Source organism: Candoia aspera, chromosome 2 (genome assembly GCF_035149785.1).
Source record: "Candoia aspera isolate rCanAsp1 chromosome 2, rCanAsp1.hap2, whole genome shotgun sequence".
NCBI lineage: Eukaryota > Metazoa > Chordata > Lepidosauria > Squamata > Boidae > Candoia > Candoia aspera.
The window spans coordinates 110,574,053-110,590,858 of NC_086154.1; the positions used below are offsets into that span (position 1 = coordinate 110,574,053).

Sequence of the window (16,806 nt, forward strand, 5' to 3'; positions counted from 1 at the left end):
AGTGCTGGCTCTACTGTGGTGGCAGGCAGCGGTACTGCAGGGAAGCACCCTGCAGGAAACTTGGTTGGGGGAAGAGAATCAGGTCTTTTTAGAGCCAAGATAGCTGGCCTCCCAAAGTCTCCTCCTCCTCTCATTTTCCTGTCTCTCATCAATTAGGAAGAGAAGTGGGAGAGATGGATATTTGGCTCAGCAGGAGAACTGACTGTCCCACTACAAAAGGTGAATGGTCCTGAAAACCAGAAACCAGGCAGTGGAGGGGAGAATGGCCAATAGAAGCATGATGGGTTTGTTTTCCCTAAACTTTGCTTAGAATGATTTGCTGACCACTTGGCTCAGCCTGTGCCAACAGTAGTAGAAAAGCACTGTTTTTACAGAGGAGCAAACAATGAGCAGAGGCTGCCTTCGTGGTGTCCTGGGGTGGGGAGGTTTGAGGACAATGCAATGCATTCCTGTTGAGAAATTGCATATGGGCAGTCCTCACACCAGAGCAAGCAGGGTGGATGAGCCCTAAGCAATCACTGCTGTGGTAATAGTACTTTTGATCTAAGGCACAGTTTCACAACCAGGGTTCTGCAAGAGATCACAATTCTTTTTTAAAAAAAATCAAATTCAGGCAACTTCACATTAAAGAGGTAAGTTTCATTCTTTTAGTTTAAGAACACTGTTAATGTATATATACAGGCCTAGACATGAAACAAATATAATAATTTTATAACTTCTGGCCTATATTTGAGCCTGAATGTGCAGGGGTTCCCTGAGGCCTCAAAAATATTTCAAGGGTTCCTCCAGGGTCAAAAGGTTGAGAAAGGCTGATCTAAGATGATGAATTTCAGATAAGACAAGGGTGACCAATCTCTGTATTCTTCAGTGCTTTTATTTTGCTACATAGTTCTATAGTTAGTCAAACTCTAAAATGTTACCCTTTATATCAGAAAGGTCAGCAACAAGAACGCAGGGAAGAAAAGCATGAAGGCATTGCTTTCCCAAAGAACCTTCCTAAGGGCAGATTTGACATGCTTTTCTCTTCTGAAGTACTCATGAGAATAGAATACCTAAAATGCATTTGATGGGAGCAAGCTATCTCTCTACATTACCCAATAACAATCCGCCTGAACATTATATATATGACAGCAATCTGGTACCAGGCAGATATCCTGGTTTGTAGCATCTTTTGGCCCTAGCCAACATAGCTAAATGCCATACTGGTAGGAACGATATGGACTGTAGCCATATGGAAGGCATGAAGCTGGGGAAGCTGAAATATAGAACCCCAAACAAATGTATCAATGAAGTTAGAACTATTCTTTTTTGGAGGACTTCTGAAAACAAGTTCTTTTTCTTTATTCTGTAGGGCAAATTTTTGTTATGCCTTTACTCAAATTTAGTAGGAGGGCCCCAGTTCTGATTCACACTATTCTTCCATGTATCTCCACTGGAGACCTTGGGTCAGCCACAATCTCTTGGCCTCATTTATATCACATGTTTATTTTGAAGATAAAATAGAGTAATGCAATAAATTCCTTGAAGAAAGGGCAGGACACAGATATGATATACATGCCAGATTCTCTTGTCTCCTGAAATAAAAGGCTATCACTTTGTCCAAATGTATCTTATATAATCCATTTGAAGTATGATGAAGAGACTGACAACTAGGAAGAAGCATTGCTGTTTAATAAAATGTTTTGCACCTATAAATATTGCGACATTATGCTATGCTGCAAGATGAACCCTGGTCCTTCAATTATTCCTAGGCTGGACAAATATCCATTGAGACTATTAATAGAACAAGGTGCCTGCTTATACTGTTAATGGATTATTTCACTAACATTGGGCTAATCTTACCCCATGGAAGTCATGTCTGGCGGATATACACTATTTTTGTATAGGAGATATCAGGATACTGCTTTTGAACATCAGATTAGAACCAGATGTGATAGCAGATCTGTAAAAGGCTGACTATTAAATCATTATTGTCATGTCATCCTATCTACTTGCATCCTAGAATGTGACAATGCCACCTTGTCTCAAGGAATGAGCTTGCATAGACAGAAATGGTCATACTGAATTTTCTCTGAATTGATGGTTCAGCCAAAATATATGCATCATTTTCCCTTAAGTATTGAACTCAAAGATGGGTAAAATTGGGTCTTTAATTACATATTTTCTTCAGCAAAGGATCATTACCTTGTTGTGGTGCTGGAGCTTGAGCACCTCAATGATGCCATGAGCTAAACTGTGAAGGGCCACCCAAGACGGGAAGGTCATGACAGAGAGGTCAGACTAAATGCGATCCCTGGGGAAGGTAATGGCAACCCACCCCAGTATTCTTGCCGTGAAAACTAAATGGATCAGTACAACCAGAGATATGTCGGTATACCATCGGAAGATGAGACCCCCAGGTCGGAAGATGGTCAAAATGCTGCTGGGGAGGAACAGAGGATGAGTTCAACTAGCCCCAGACGTGATGACGCAGCTAGCTCAAAGCCGAAAGGACGGCTAGTGGCCAACGGTGCTGGTGGTGAACGGCAAATCCCATGTTCTAAGGATCAACACACCATTGGAACCTGGAATGTAAGATCTATGAGCCAGGGCAAATTGGATGTGGTTATTGGTGAGATGTCAAGATTAAAGATAGACATTTTGGGCGTCAGTGAACTGAAATGGACTGGAATGGGCCACTTCACATCAAATGACCACCAGATCTACTACTGCGGACAAGAGGACCACAGAAGAAATGGAGTAGCCTTCATAATTAATAGTAAAGTGGCTAAAGGAATGCTTGGATACAATCCAAAAAAATGATACAATGATCTCAATTCAAATTCAGGGCAAGCCATCTAGCATCACAGTGATCCAAATATACGCCCCAACCACAGATGCTGAAGAAGCTGAAGTAGAGCAGTTCTATGAGGATCTGCAGCACCTACTGGACAACACGCCTAAAAGAGATGTTATTTTCATCACAGGAGACTGGAATGCTAAGGTGGGCAGTCAAATGACACCTGGAATTACAGGTAAGCATGGCCTGGGAGAACAAAACGAAGCAGGACATAGGCTGATAGAATTTTGCCAAGACAACTCAATGTGCATAACAAACACTCTCTTCCAACAACCTACGAGACGGCTTTATACATGGACTTCACCAGATGGACAACATCGAAATCAGATTGATTTCAAATACATCCTTTGCAGCCAAAGGTGGTGGACATCTGTACAGTTGGTAAAAACAAGACCTGGAGCTGACTGAAGTTCAGATCACGAACTTCTTCTTGCACAATTTAGGATCAGACTCAAGAGATTAGCAAAAACTCACAGATCAGCTAGATATGAGCTCACTAATATTCCTAAGGAATATGCAGTGGAGGTGAAGAATCGATTTAAGGGACTGGACTTAGTAGATAGGGTCCTGGAAGAACTATGGACAGAAGTTCACAACATTGTTCAGGAGGCGGCAACAAAATACATCCCAAAGAAAGAGAAAACCAAGAAGGCAAAATGGCTGTCTGCTGAGACACTAGAAGTAGCCCAAGAAAGAAGGAAAGCAAAAGGCAACAGCGATAGGGGGAGATATGCCCAATTAAATGCAAAATTCCAGAGGCTAGCCGGAAGAGATAAGGAATTATTTTTAAACAAGCAATGCGCAGAAGTGGAAGAAGAAATAGGATAGGAAGGACAAGAGACCTCTTCCAGAACATTAGAAACCTTGGAGGTAAATTCCAGGCCAAAATGGGTATGATCAAAAACAAAGATGGCAAGGACCTAACAGAAGAAGAAGAGATCAAGGAAAGGTGGCAAGAATATACAGAAGACCTGTATAGGAAGGATAACAATATCGGGGATAGCTTTGACGGTATGGTCAGTGAGCTAGAGCCAGACATCCTGAAGAGTGAGGTTGAATGGGCCTTAAGAAGCATTGCTAATAACAAGGCAGCAGGAGACAACAGCATCCCAGCTGAACTGTTCAAAATCTTGCAAGATGATGCTGTTAAGGTAATGCATGCTATATGCCAGCAAATTTGGAAAACACAGGAATGGCCATCAGATTGGAAAAAATCAACTTATATCCCCATACCAAAAAAGGGAAACACTAAAGAATGTTCCAATTATTCACTTCACATGCCAGTAAAGTAATGCTCAAGATCCTGCAAGGTAGACTTCAGCAATTCATGGAACAAGAACTGCCAGGTGTACAAGCTGGGTTTAGAAAAGGCAGAGGAACTAGGGACCAAATTGCCAATATCCGCTGGATAATGGAAAAAGCCAGGGAGTTTCAGAAAAACATCTATTTCTGTTTTCTTGACTATTCTAAAGCCTTTGACTGTGTGGACCATAACAAACTGTGGCAAGTTCTTAGTAGTATGGGGATACCAAGTCATCTTGTCTGCCTCCTGAAGAATCTGTATAACGACCAAGGAGCGACAGTAAGAACAGACCATGGAACAACGGACTGGTTTAAGATTGGGAAAGGAGTACCGCAGGGCTATATACTCTCACCCTACCTATTCAACTTGTACACAAAACACATCATGCGACATACTGGGCTTGAGGAATCCAAGGCTGGAGTTAAAATTGCTGGAAGAAACATTAACAATCTCAGATATGCAGATGATACCACTTTGATGGCTGAAAGCGAAGAGGAACTGAGAAGCCTTATGATGAAGGTGAAAGAAGAAAGTGCAAAAGCTGGCTTGCAGCTAAACCTCAAAAAAACCAAGATTATGGCAACCAGCTTGATTGATAACTGGCAAATAGAGGGAGAAAATGTAGAAGCAGTGAAAGACTTTGTATTTCTAGGTGCGAAGATTACTGCAGATGCTGACTGCAGTCAGGAAATCAGAAGACGCTTAATCCTTGGGAGAAGAGCAATGACAAATCTTGATAAAACAGTTAAGAGCAGAGACCTCACACTGGAAACAAAGGTCTGCATAGTTAAAGCAATGGTGTTCCCCGTAGTAACATATGGCTGCGAGAGCTGGACCATAAGGAAGGCTGAGAGAAGGAAGATCGATGCTTTGGAACTGTGGTGTTGGAGGAAAATTCTGAGAGTGCCTTGGACTGCAAGAAGATCAAACCAGTCCATCCTCCAGGAAATAAAGCCAGACTGCTCACTTGAGGGAATGATATTAAAGGCCAAACTGAAATACTTTGGCCACATAATGAGAAGACCGGACACCTTGGAGAAGATGCTGATGCTAGGGAGAGTGGAGGGCAAAAGGAAGAGGGCAAGGTGGATGGATGACATTCTAGAGGTGATGGACTCGTCCCTGGGGGAGCTGGGGGTGTTGACGACTGACAGGAAGCTCTGGCATGGGCTGGTCCATGAAGTCACAAAGAGTCAGAAGCGACTAAACAAATAAACAACAAAATTATGTATTTTAGAGAATGTTTACCAGAGGTAATTACAACTGGGAGAGGGATGTTAAATTAGAGATTATCATGCTGCAGCCTTCTCAACCTTTGGCCTGCCTTTCAAATATGGTTTGTGTTTCAAATCAGTTGGGGCAGCAACTCCAGAATTCCCAGAAAATCTACCATTGCTGTGAGTGAGAGAAGTACTGAATAACAAGAGCTCTCGGTCTTCAACTGAACTGCCCTGCTGGATCTTCAAAAAACTGAAATCTATGTAAAACCCACAATTAGGCAGTCCTTAATGTATTAAGCCTCATTAAACTGTAAACAGTAAGCCAGTCTCCTGTCTCATGACTGCTTTTCTATAGGCAACGGGCTAAAGAATAGAAAACAAAGAATAGGAGTAAATGGACATTTCTCACAATTAAGAGATGTAACTAGTGGGGTCCCCCAAGGTTCTGCCGTAGGACTGGTGCTTTTTAACATATTTGTATATGATCTGGAATTGGGTGTGACTAGTGGAATAGCCAGATTGCTTTTGCTGCCAAATTGCTCAGAGTGGTAAAAACAATAAGAGACTGCAGACAGCTCCAAAAGGATCTCTGCACAAGTGGGCATCAAAATGGCAGACGCCATTCAATGTGAGCAAGTGTAAAGTGATGCACATTGGAGCCAAAAATCGTAACTATTCATACAAATTTATGGGATCAGAGCTAGCAGTGACTGATGAGGAAAGAGATCTTGGAGTGATGGTAAACAGTTCAGCGAAAGTGTTGACACAGGGTGCATCTGCTATAAAAAGGGCCAACAATATCTTAGGGATAATAAGAAATGGTATTGAAATATTATAATGCCCACATCTGGAATATTTTGTCCAGTTCTGGTTGCTACACCTCATAAAGGATATAGTGGAGTTAGAAAAGGTTCAGAGTGGGGCAATTAAGGTGATCAAGGGGCTGGAGCAGCTTCCCTAAGAGGAAAGTTTGCAACATTTGGGACTTTTTAGTCTAGAAAGGAGGTGAATGAGAGGGGACATGAGGAAGGTGTACAAAATTATGCATGGTGTGGATAATGCGGACGAGGAAAGCTATTTTCCCTTTCCCAAAATACTAAAACCAGGGGCTACCCAATGAAATTGAACCCTGGAAGAATCAGGGCAGACAGAAGGAACAAAAAATTACACAATCAAACTTTGGAATTTGCTACTACGAGATGTGTTGCTGGCTACCAGCTTGGCTGGCTTCAAAAAAGGGTTGGACCAATTCATGGAGGTCATGAGGGTCAATGGCTATTAGCCTTGATGGCAGTGCGACTGCCTCAGAAGGCCATCTGCTGGGAGGTTAGTGGGCTTCCTTGCACAGTTGGCTGGCCACTGTGAGAACAGACTGCTGGACTAGATGGGCCAGGGGTGTGATCCAGCAGGGCACTGCTAATGTTCTTATGTACCCAAGAAGGTGTTCTGCCTCACTCTGAACTAAACCTAGGTATCAAATTGTATTTGTCAAGACTGCCATGGAAGAGGGTAAATGACATGAATCTGACCTGCATTGTTACATTCTTTGCTTATATCTGGAAAAATTCTAAATGTTTCTTTTCCATTTCCAGGATTCCTGCTTCTGTGTTCCAGTAATCCTTTTGTGTTCCTGTTGGGCATTGCTGTCCTGGGTGTAGCCCATCATACAATCACTGTGAAGGCAAGCCACTTGGCTAGCCACAATGCTCTGGTGGAGTCCAAATCATGGGGGAAATTATGGAACATATTCTTCATTGAGGTTTGTTTTTAGCTACTCCTGTTCTCTGAGAGATAGAAAGCAGGGCAAGACTTCTGTGGGGTGGCATTCATCCAAAATGAAAAACTGACAAAACATGCATAAATCGTATAAGCAACTGACAAAACATGCATAAATTGTATAAGCTAAACCAAACAACTATATGCATTTATTTATTTCATTTATATACTGCTAAAATTATACAACTCTGGGGGCTTGTGATCATATTTAACAAGAAAGTGAACATGGCCATTTTGTCCTTTGAAAATTACCCATCCTGGTTTTCAAATTTTAGTATAGCCCACCATCAATGAATCACTGCAAAATTATTTGGAAATGCTTGGGGATATTTATATGCCTAAAATTACCTGTCCCTAATCACTAAACTCTCTGAAATTCAGAATTTCTCACTTTCCTGGATATTGTCCCTTATAAAATAAAAGGATGTTATCATTTCTGCTTTTTATAGAGATACGGTACACAAACCGAGGTAACACATCCCCTGAGCCTTAATGTGATTTGTCTGGTTTAACTTACTATCGTGTGTACATCTGGCAACTGTAGTTGGTAAATCATGGTTTATGGGTTGACATTAGATGCAAGCCCAGCAGTTGTGCTTATCATGATTCATACTCAGCATATATGAACCCAGCCAGATTCCCCAAATCTGATTCACTCAGGAATAATTCAAGTCACCTAGACTTCTGAATTAATCCAGAACTGGATTTGAAATCCCTAAAAAGAATGCTGACCTATAACTCCTGAGTATGAAAACCTAGGCTCTATCATGGTTTCCATGGTGCAGAATAAATTTTTCTTGGCCTCTGTGTCCCGCTTGCATAGAGGTATTTCCCTCTTCCCCCATCAGGGATATTTTGGAATAAGGGTAATTTACTTTGCATGTGCAAGGGAGGTGGAAGATTTTGTGAAATAGGCTGCCACTTTCATAGTATTCTGTAACTGCACTTTCCATAGGTACAGTATAGGGAAATCAGGGACAGGGGAAGGGATAAGGTATGCCTTATATAATAGGGTTTAATATCCAGCAAGTTTCTATTTATGCCAATAAGGCTGCAACGGGATCCATGAACCTTGGTGCTTAGAATTTGTTTCTCAGTATAGTGCATTATGGACAGCCCTGGTCTCAGTCTAGATTAATTTTGATTAGCCATTCATTCACTGGAGTCCAATTTTAAAGGGTACTTCTTGACAGGGTGGTGGTTTGAATGTTTTGCTAAGTCATTATTTGTTTTAAGCATGGTTTGTTGAAATAATTTTGGATTTCGGAATCTCAGTCTGCATAAATCATGGTTTACAAACCACATTTGCCAGATTCATACAACCCAAAGTACAATGGTTTCCAGATTCGGTTTCTTCTTTGGTGTTCTGGGAAGGAACATCTAGCTTAGTGCTACCCTGGTCCATTGCTTGTGTGAATGCAATAATGATGAAGTAATAATACCAGTGATTAAACTAACAGTAGCTACTTAAGTTCAAAGAGATGATAGCAGCTGCCAAGTAGATTAAATCTGCAATCTGGATTTTTAAAAGGAGGCATGTTATTTATATTGTGAAGGATATCAATAGTTGGAACTTGAAAATTTGTTGATATTCTGTAAATATACAGTTGAGTTATCTGGACATAATCCCTTCTATCAGGAGAAGTCTTCCCCAGATAATTAACTAATTAAATTGTCAATTATGCCATGGCAGAAACCAGAAGTCTTATCTTGGGTCTAGTAAAGTTCTCTTTCCCCCTTTACTGGATGTTGATGGATAATTGCACTAATACATTTGAAAATCCTTCCACCTTTCTCTTGCTAGGCCATAAAAACTAATAAAAGTTGGGCCACAATTGGTAGTAGCTTGTTTTTTGTGTTTTTGCAACTTGGTAGAACTGGGAATATTTAATAGCTTTTAATGGTATTTGCAATGAAGTGTAGGAAGCTGTATTGTACCTCACAGTAAAATGGAACTAAACATTTAATTCACCCTCCCCCAGTCTGGCATTGTGCTGATTGGGGGATTTCTGAACCACTGAAGGACAAATGGTTGGAGCATCTTGAACGAATCCAATGTCTCTAGCTAACAGTCAGTAATCTATTTCATTCTCAGCAGCATTCCAAGGAAGTCAAGGATAATTTTTTGCATGTAATTCAAAGGAGATAATTGCATTTTTATTCTTTGATCTGAAAAGAATGGGTGGGAAATAGCCAGCATACATGCCCCAAGAAAAGGTACTTCCTGGAAAAACCAGATTCACAGAACTGAGCCAGTAATGCACTGCAGTTGAAATAAATGTACTGAAAGGGAGTGAGTGAAGTCTATGTATATCTGATCCCCTGATTCATTTTAGGAAACTCGTTTATTGACACAGGTGAAGTGCTTTTGTGTTCTGTATCACATATGGAGCAGGAGAGGATATTTCCGGTCCTGAATGACCTCAGAGAACGGGAAATACTTTACTGCCCATTTTCTATTTCCAAACCTTTGGTATTTTGGAGTGCTGTGGGTGTATTAAATGCATACTTGCAGAAACTATAAAACTGCAGTAGAAGAGAGCAACTTAGGGAGCTGCTTGGAAAAAACTTCTGAATCTGTTTCTGTGGCTCCCAACTGCTACTTCTCTTTCCCAGAACCCAAATTAAAGCATTCTGGACAGACGGCTGTATAGCCTCCACTTGAATACATCTAGTGAAGGCAGCCCAATGCCTCTGGGCAGGATTGGTTCCATTTTTTGCTGTTACTGTTTCTGTAACATTTAAACATAATCTGCAGTGTAACTCCATTATTCTGTGTCCTGCACTCTGGAATGAGAGAACAAGCCTCTGACATACTTCTGGGTATCTGAAGAGTGCTATCTTGCATTTGTCTTTTCTCAAGGCTAAACATGCCCAACCACGCCAATCTCTTTCTTCATAAAGTTAAGTTTGAGTTCCGTCATAATCCATACTGCCATTCTCTGAACCTTCTTTGGCTGAGTTTAGAGTGGGGTGACCAGAACTGGACACAGAAATCTAGATGAGATCTGTCCAAACCAGAATAAAGTGGAACAATCACCTCTCATGATTTGGAAATTATACTTCTAATTATACTTCCCTTCAGTCCCAGCTAGCATGGGCAGTGGCATTAGTCTGTGGAAACGGTATCAGGGTATCTGGAGAATAACAAGTTGACTACTTCTGAGCTGTATATGTTTCATGTATAATTGGTGATATAGGTTGACTAAATGTCTCCACTGGCACGTTAGGGACCCCTGGCTGTGACTAGAGTGAAACTGTTTATCCCACCATATTCTTGTTTAAATCAAAGGGCCTCCTCTGAATTAAGTGATTTGAAGATTTATGCTCTTATCAGCATTGTTTTAAAACTGTCACACTCCAACAAGCAACAGTCAAATTTAGGAGTGCAGCTTTAAAGATCTGAGATTTGCGCTCTAAATGCATGATCTGCTACAGCCTTCCTCAACTTGGTTCCTTCCAACTATGTTGGACTCCAACTCGGATCACTCAGGATCATGCTGGAGTTCATCACTTCTTGGGTGATGGGAACTATATTCCAACACATCTAGGTACCCTAGATGGCACCATATACGTATGCTGGCAAACGCAGTGTTCCTCATTTACCATTTCTTTCTGTCCCAGGTTTGCTCCGCTTTCACAGCAGAACGGGGGTCCTATAACCATGTAAAAATGCACCATGCTTATACAAACGTCATTGGCCTTGGGGATTCCAGTACATGGAAGATTCCTTTCCTGAACCGTCACGTTTACATGTTCATTGCACCTATTGCTGTGCCTATTATCACTCCTTTAGTGGCCATTGGTATGTTACTGTCCTCTGAATCCTTTTATGAATTAGTATACCCTTCTCTTCATTAGTTTTACAGTGTTAAATGTAGAATGCAATTAAGTCTCTTCATTCATTAACATTGTCTATCATTATAGCTCATTGAATGTATATATTCTGCCTTTGAAAGAATCAGAGAAGTAGAACAAATAGAGATAAACCAACCAAACCTTCTTCCACGTGATAAAGCTATCCACCTTGCAGTTTGCAACATAAATTAGATTATTTGATGTGCTATTGGATATGTGCCTCCCCCCAAATCCCTCTCCTCCTGATCAATTAAAAAACAGTCATCTATGCTACAAAAAAAAAAGGTCAGGTTTTGAAAGATTATGATCAGGCCTCCTGATTTTTTTTTTAAAGAGATCTTCAAATCTGATCAGAGAAAGAGCACTGGGGAAAGGGGTATCTGATTGTTTCCCCTGAACAACTAAATTATTCCCTCCCCCCAAGCTGCAATGCATCTCACAGGGGAAACCCTATCTTTGTTTTTCTCTTTTGGGAGTTCCAGGCCATCAAAAAATAGCAAGAAGGACAATTTTGAACTCTTCCTTTCAAAGCACCCTTTTTTGAACATTTTAAACTTGTAGCCCTGTCCTAAATCTTACTGGATATCTCCAAATGATGTAAGGTTGCCCCCCCACCCCCAAAATGTGGTTGCAGTTTAGAAGGTAAAAATTGCTTAAGGGAGAAGTTAGGAAACAGGCCATGGCAAACCACTTCTGAAAACCCTTGCCAAGAAAACTGCAGGGACTTGTCCAGGCAGTCTGTGAGAATCAGACATGATTGAACAGATTAAAAAAAATGGGGGAGAGGTAGTGAAACAGTAGTTTACACCATACCTGCACTACTTTTCCACATTCCATAGCAGTGTGATTCCCCACAGTGCAGCCGCTTCTCAAGGCCCTTAACTGCAGAGCACAATCAAGGTAGTAGATTTTTTAAAATTAAAGCCAAAGATTAGAGTACAAGCTTGAGAACAGATTAGGGGAAACTTCTAGCCAGTTCTTATCAGTGAGTTCATTAGGCAAGGTCTCTGAATTTCTTTTTCCAAGGCTGTTTGCATGATGGGCTAAGTATCCATTTCTTTGATAAGCCTGTAATGTCCTCTCCCATCTCCTGATTGTTTGTCTCAATAAATACAGTACTCCTTTCTCTTTCTCAGCCTCAGTGCAATTTCTCATACCACTTATCTGCAGAGTAGCAACAAGAAGAAACAGTAGCTTCTCTATTCACTTGTTGTTGTTTCTGTAGGTTTACTCACAGAAGTTGAACTGAAAACTGCCATTCGGACTCTCTGTTGTATATTTATTGGTCTGTACGCCCATTATTGGCTGCTGCTTAATATCTCAGGGTTCCAATCTGTCTGGTCTGCTCTCGGCTGTATGTTGACCACACGCGGTCTCCTTGCCCATGCATACATCCATGTCAATATCTTCCAGGTAAGGCTACCAACCCTATGCTATACAAAGAAATCTATTAAATTAGTGCCTCTTGGCATAGAATATGGTGTCCTGCACTGTGACTCATAAATGTCTGCATTGGTAAAGTGCCCATGTTTTCTTATTGACTGGGAAACTACAGTAAAGAGGTGAGAAAGGGGATTTTAGAGACTCTGACAAGGCAATTGGAACAATTATTTTCAATGTTTTTGCTGTTTTTAAGTACATGGATGCTCTAAGAGATTGCACTGAGGCCACAATCTTGTGCATCCAAATAAGGATGCTTCTAGCTGAAGGCTTCTTAGAAGTACCAGATAGTGTTGGGCAGTCATTTCATCACTCATTCCTTAACAGATATTTTCTGGTTTAAAACACACACACACACACATGGAAAACATGGTAGAGTTTCAGATTGTCCTGAACTCTAATAAATATAGTCTTACACAAACTTGGTGAGACTTGCTTCCAAGTATTTGCATCATCTGCTTCCCAAGTATTTGATTGTGTCCTTCCTTTTTTTGCTGCTGTTGTACAATTAAATGGTGAATGATGAGTATTTCTCAGAAAGGTTCTAATTCACAGTTGGGGAACTTGGAGCTCTTAATGTTTCTGAATTCCCAGCATCTGTCTCCACTGGCTCTGCTGGCTGAGTTCAGTAACATGTAGAGGGCTACAGGTTTTCCATTTCTTTTTCATATCTGTCCCCTTTTTGTGTGAGTTTTTCTCCTGATATTCCAGAGTGGAATCTATAAAATTGTAAAGAATTTGGACAAATCATTCAGATGCTCCTTTTCACAGTTAAAAATCCTTCTTGGCTGACAGCATTGTTATCCAAGATTTTTGGCTTCTTGATTTCCCAATTATTTTATTTTATTTTATATCCCACCATTATTATTTTTATAAATAACTCAAGGTGGCGAACATACCAAATACTCCTTCCTCCTCCTGTTTTCCCCACAACAACAACCATGTGAGATGAGTCGGGCTGAGGGAGAGTGACTGGCCCAAGGTCACCCAGCCGGCTTTCATGCCTGAGGCAGGACTAGAACTCTCAGTCTCCTGGTTTCTAGCTTGTTGCCTTAACCATTTGTGGTTTATCTTATAGCATATTGGCCTCCCCATGTTTTCAGCTGATAAGAAGCCAAAACGAATCCACATGATGAGCTGCGGAGTTCTCAATTTGCCTCGAAATCCTCTGCTGGACTGGGCTTTTGGACATTCACTCATTAGCTGTCATGTGGAGCATCATCTCTTCCCAGCTATTTCTGATAACATGTGCCTGAAGGTGCGAGGTTGAATGGCAGATGGAACGGACATTTTTATGGGTAGGGTGGGGCAAAATAAATGTCTGCTGAATGCTAACTTGCAAAGAGAAGGGTATGTGACTAAAAAGTGATGAGTTTCATATAGGCCAAAATCCTATCCCTCAAAAACAGAAAAAAACTATGTCCTTGGTCAGAAATTAGTTTTAGCAGAGTTCAGGCTCCTTTGAGATTGAAATGGGGCACTGGGCAAAAACTACAAATCCCATTCAATAGACCTGAAATAATACTTTGTTAAGAATAAGTTTCATTTTTGAATTATACAAAATATATTTCACATTTTTAAATACCTGTACCCATTGATTTTCCAAAACTGGATATTCTAATTCTTCCTTCCATAGATCAAATATATATATATTTATTTGTTTGTTTGTTTGTTTATTAAATTTCATCACTGCCCATCTCCCCCAAAAGAGGGACTCTGGGCAGTTTACAATACAGCTAAAAAGAATTAAAATACAATAAATACAAAATATACTACATAATGTATAAATATAAAATATAAAATAGCATCCAAGGTGGCAATTAAAAGTTCTGATTCGGATTCATAAATACATGGGGACCACTTTAAGGCACTAGCTGCCCCCAGGATTGACTACACCCCTTCCCACCCCAAGTGAGATGGCAGAGCCAGGTGTTAACTTCTTCCAGAAGGCCAGGATTGGGGGGGCTTGCCTCACTTCTGGGGGAAAAGGGCGGGGGCCACGGCAGAGAAGGCCCACTTCCTGGATCCCACCAATCAACATTCTCTCATAGACAGGGTCCATAACATGCCCTCTCTGCATGACCAGGTGGGACTGGGTTTAGTATTTAGCTAATACTAAATTTCACTTTACTTTTTAATATTTTATATAACAAAATTGTTGGTTTCAACAATTCAAGTGCAGCTTAAAGAAGCTAAAATTGCAGGTACCTCAAAGGCTGCTAAGGCATCCAGTCTATACTTTTTAATTTATATATTTCAGTTGCATATATTGCTAAATATAGTATATATTGAAGGCAAATTAAACTCAAAAGACAATCTCTCAAAACCTTTAAAGAAGCCATCTAAAATTTCTGCTGTTTTTCGCTTACCAGTGATGTTCTCTATATTTAGCTCTGGGCCTATCCTAATCAATAATAAAAATTAGTAATTACTGTAATACTAACCTAACCTTACCTTCCCATTTCAGATAAAACCTGTGGTTTCTCAGTATTTGAAAAAAAAGAAATTACGATACAATGAGGATTCTTACTGGTCCCGCTTGAAGCTGTTCCTGGACAAATATGAAGAACTGATGGTCCATGCACCTCCTATTTCTGAACTTGTTGGGATTCAGTAATGGTACCTTTATGGCTAGAGAAAGAGCCTTAAGGCAGCATGGTTTCTTTTTCCAAGATCAATGCATTTAAAGCCCAAGTTAAGTTATCATGGAGAAAATCAGTATGCCTTTTATGTCTTCCATATGGGACAAGCAAAAATTATCTTTAGATACCGAATCCAGCTGCCAGTAATGGGTCATAGGGGAAAATCAATAGCTCTAGTTGATTCTACTGTACCACCTTTGATTGTCTTCTCTGTTGTAATAATTTTTGCACACTGGTATCTTCAAAGGATCATTTCCATTCTGCTATTCTGCAACTTAAGGGAGGGAATTGTAAGGGCTATTTAACATTCTTCCTCTTAAACTAATATAACTTCCAAGTTAAAAGACATTTGTACCATACAAACTTTGAAAAGTTGTGTGTAGCGATTTCTTTTCCTCATCTTGGGTATAAGACTTGAGACAGCCAACATAGATCACTGCTGCTAACTGATATGAAATCCGCAGCGGAGGAAATATAAGCCACCTCTACAATATATGTATTACTTTCCCAATTGGTGCCTTCTAGATATGCAGAGACACCAAGTACCAGAATGCCAGCTAGCATGGGAATTTCTGTAATTCTAGAACATCTGGAAAGAACACCTGGAAAGAAGCTATTTGAGGAAGGTTTTCCTAGAGGTTAATTCTTTTGGGAACATAAAGAAACATGAAAATACTGCATTGACTGTTGGACTGATACCCACAGAACTCTAATTATATGAGATCTTCATACTGTAAAGAGGTGCCTCTTGTCAGATGCTTCATGGATTTTCATCGTTAGCACACCCTCAACAGATTGCAACCTCTAGCCTACCTTGACTGGGCTGGGAAGCTAAGGAGGGTCAGGCCTAGTCTGGGCTTAGATGGTAGACCTCCAGGGAATACCAGGTTTGAGGGCTAGACTGGGAAGTCAAAAACCACCCTGGAAGATGGCAATGGTAAGCCACTTCTGTACTGTTGCCAAAAAAACCCAAACATGGATCCATTATTAAAATTGCAAAGAGTGGAGCTTGACTTGGAGACTTTATTAAAATTTCTCCTTCTGCAAAAAAGCAAAAAAAAAAAAAAGCTTATCCAAAACATGATAGTGAATGGTTGAAGGAAACAGAACTATTATTACCAGTGGACCTTTTATTAACAAAAGTGATGCAAGGAAGGACTGTATGAAAGTTCCTGCTGAAGAATAATGGTATGTACGCAAAGAGAGAATAAATTATTATCCAATCCACTTCTGTGGAGGGAGTTTGCTCAATAAAAGGAAAAATGTAAAGCAAGCAGATTAGGCAGGCAATAGCAGCAACTAGATTATCTAGACCCCTTTCAGCCAGGTTTCAGGCCTGGTTATGGGACGGAAATGGCATTGCTCGCACTTACGGATGATCTCTGGCAGGAGCGGGATGGAGGCAGTGCGTCCATCCTCGCTCTCCTTGATCTCTCAGCAGCTTTCGATACCATCGACCATGGTATCCTTTTGGGGTGGCTCAGGGAGTTGGGGGTGGGCGGCGTAGTCTTACGCTGGTTCACCTCCTTCCTCCAGGGCCGGTCCCAGTTGGTGTTGATAGGGGAGGAGAGATCGGCCCCACAGCCCCTTCTTTGTGGGGTGCCACAGGGATCAGTACTCTCCCCTCTCCTTTTTAACATCTACATGAAACCGCTGGGTGAGATCATCCGTCACCATGGGATGAGGTATCATCAGTATGCTGATGATACTCAATTATATATCTCCATC

The 16,806-nt window shown here is 40.8% G+C and overlaps 1 protein-coding gene across 1 annotated transcript in view; it reads left to right on the forward strand.

Annotated features, from left to right (window-relative positions):
• Positions 1-16,061, forward strand: part of FADS6 (fatty acid desaturase 6) — a 30,295-nt gene extending 14,234 nt beyond the window's left edge. The window contains exons 4-8 of the mRNA XM_063292925.1: positions 6,955-7,121; positions 10,763-10,943; positions 12,222-12,409; positions 13,515-13,694; positions 14,904-16,061. Of these exons, the coding sequence (XP_063148995.1) occupies positions 6,955-7,121; positions 10,763-10,943; positions 12,222-12,409; positions 13,515-13,694; positions 14,904-15,053 (866 nt within the window). The 3' untranslated portion in view covers positions 15,054-16,061. The remainder of the gene's footprint in view (positions 1-6,954; positions 7,122-10,762; positions 10,944-12,221; positions 12,410-13,514; positions 13,695-14,903) is intronic.
• Positions 16,062-16,806: the final 745 nt, after the last annotated feature.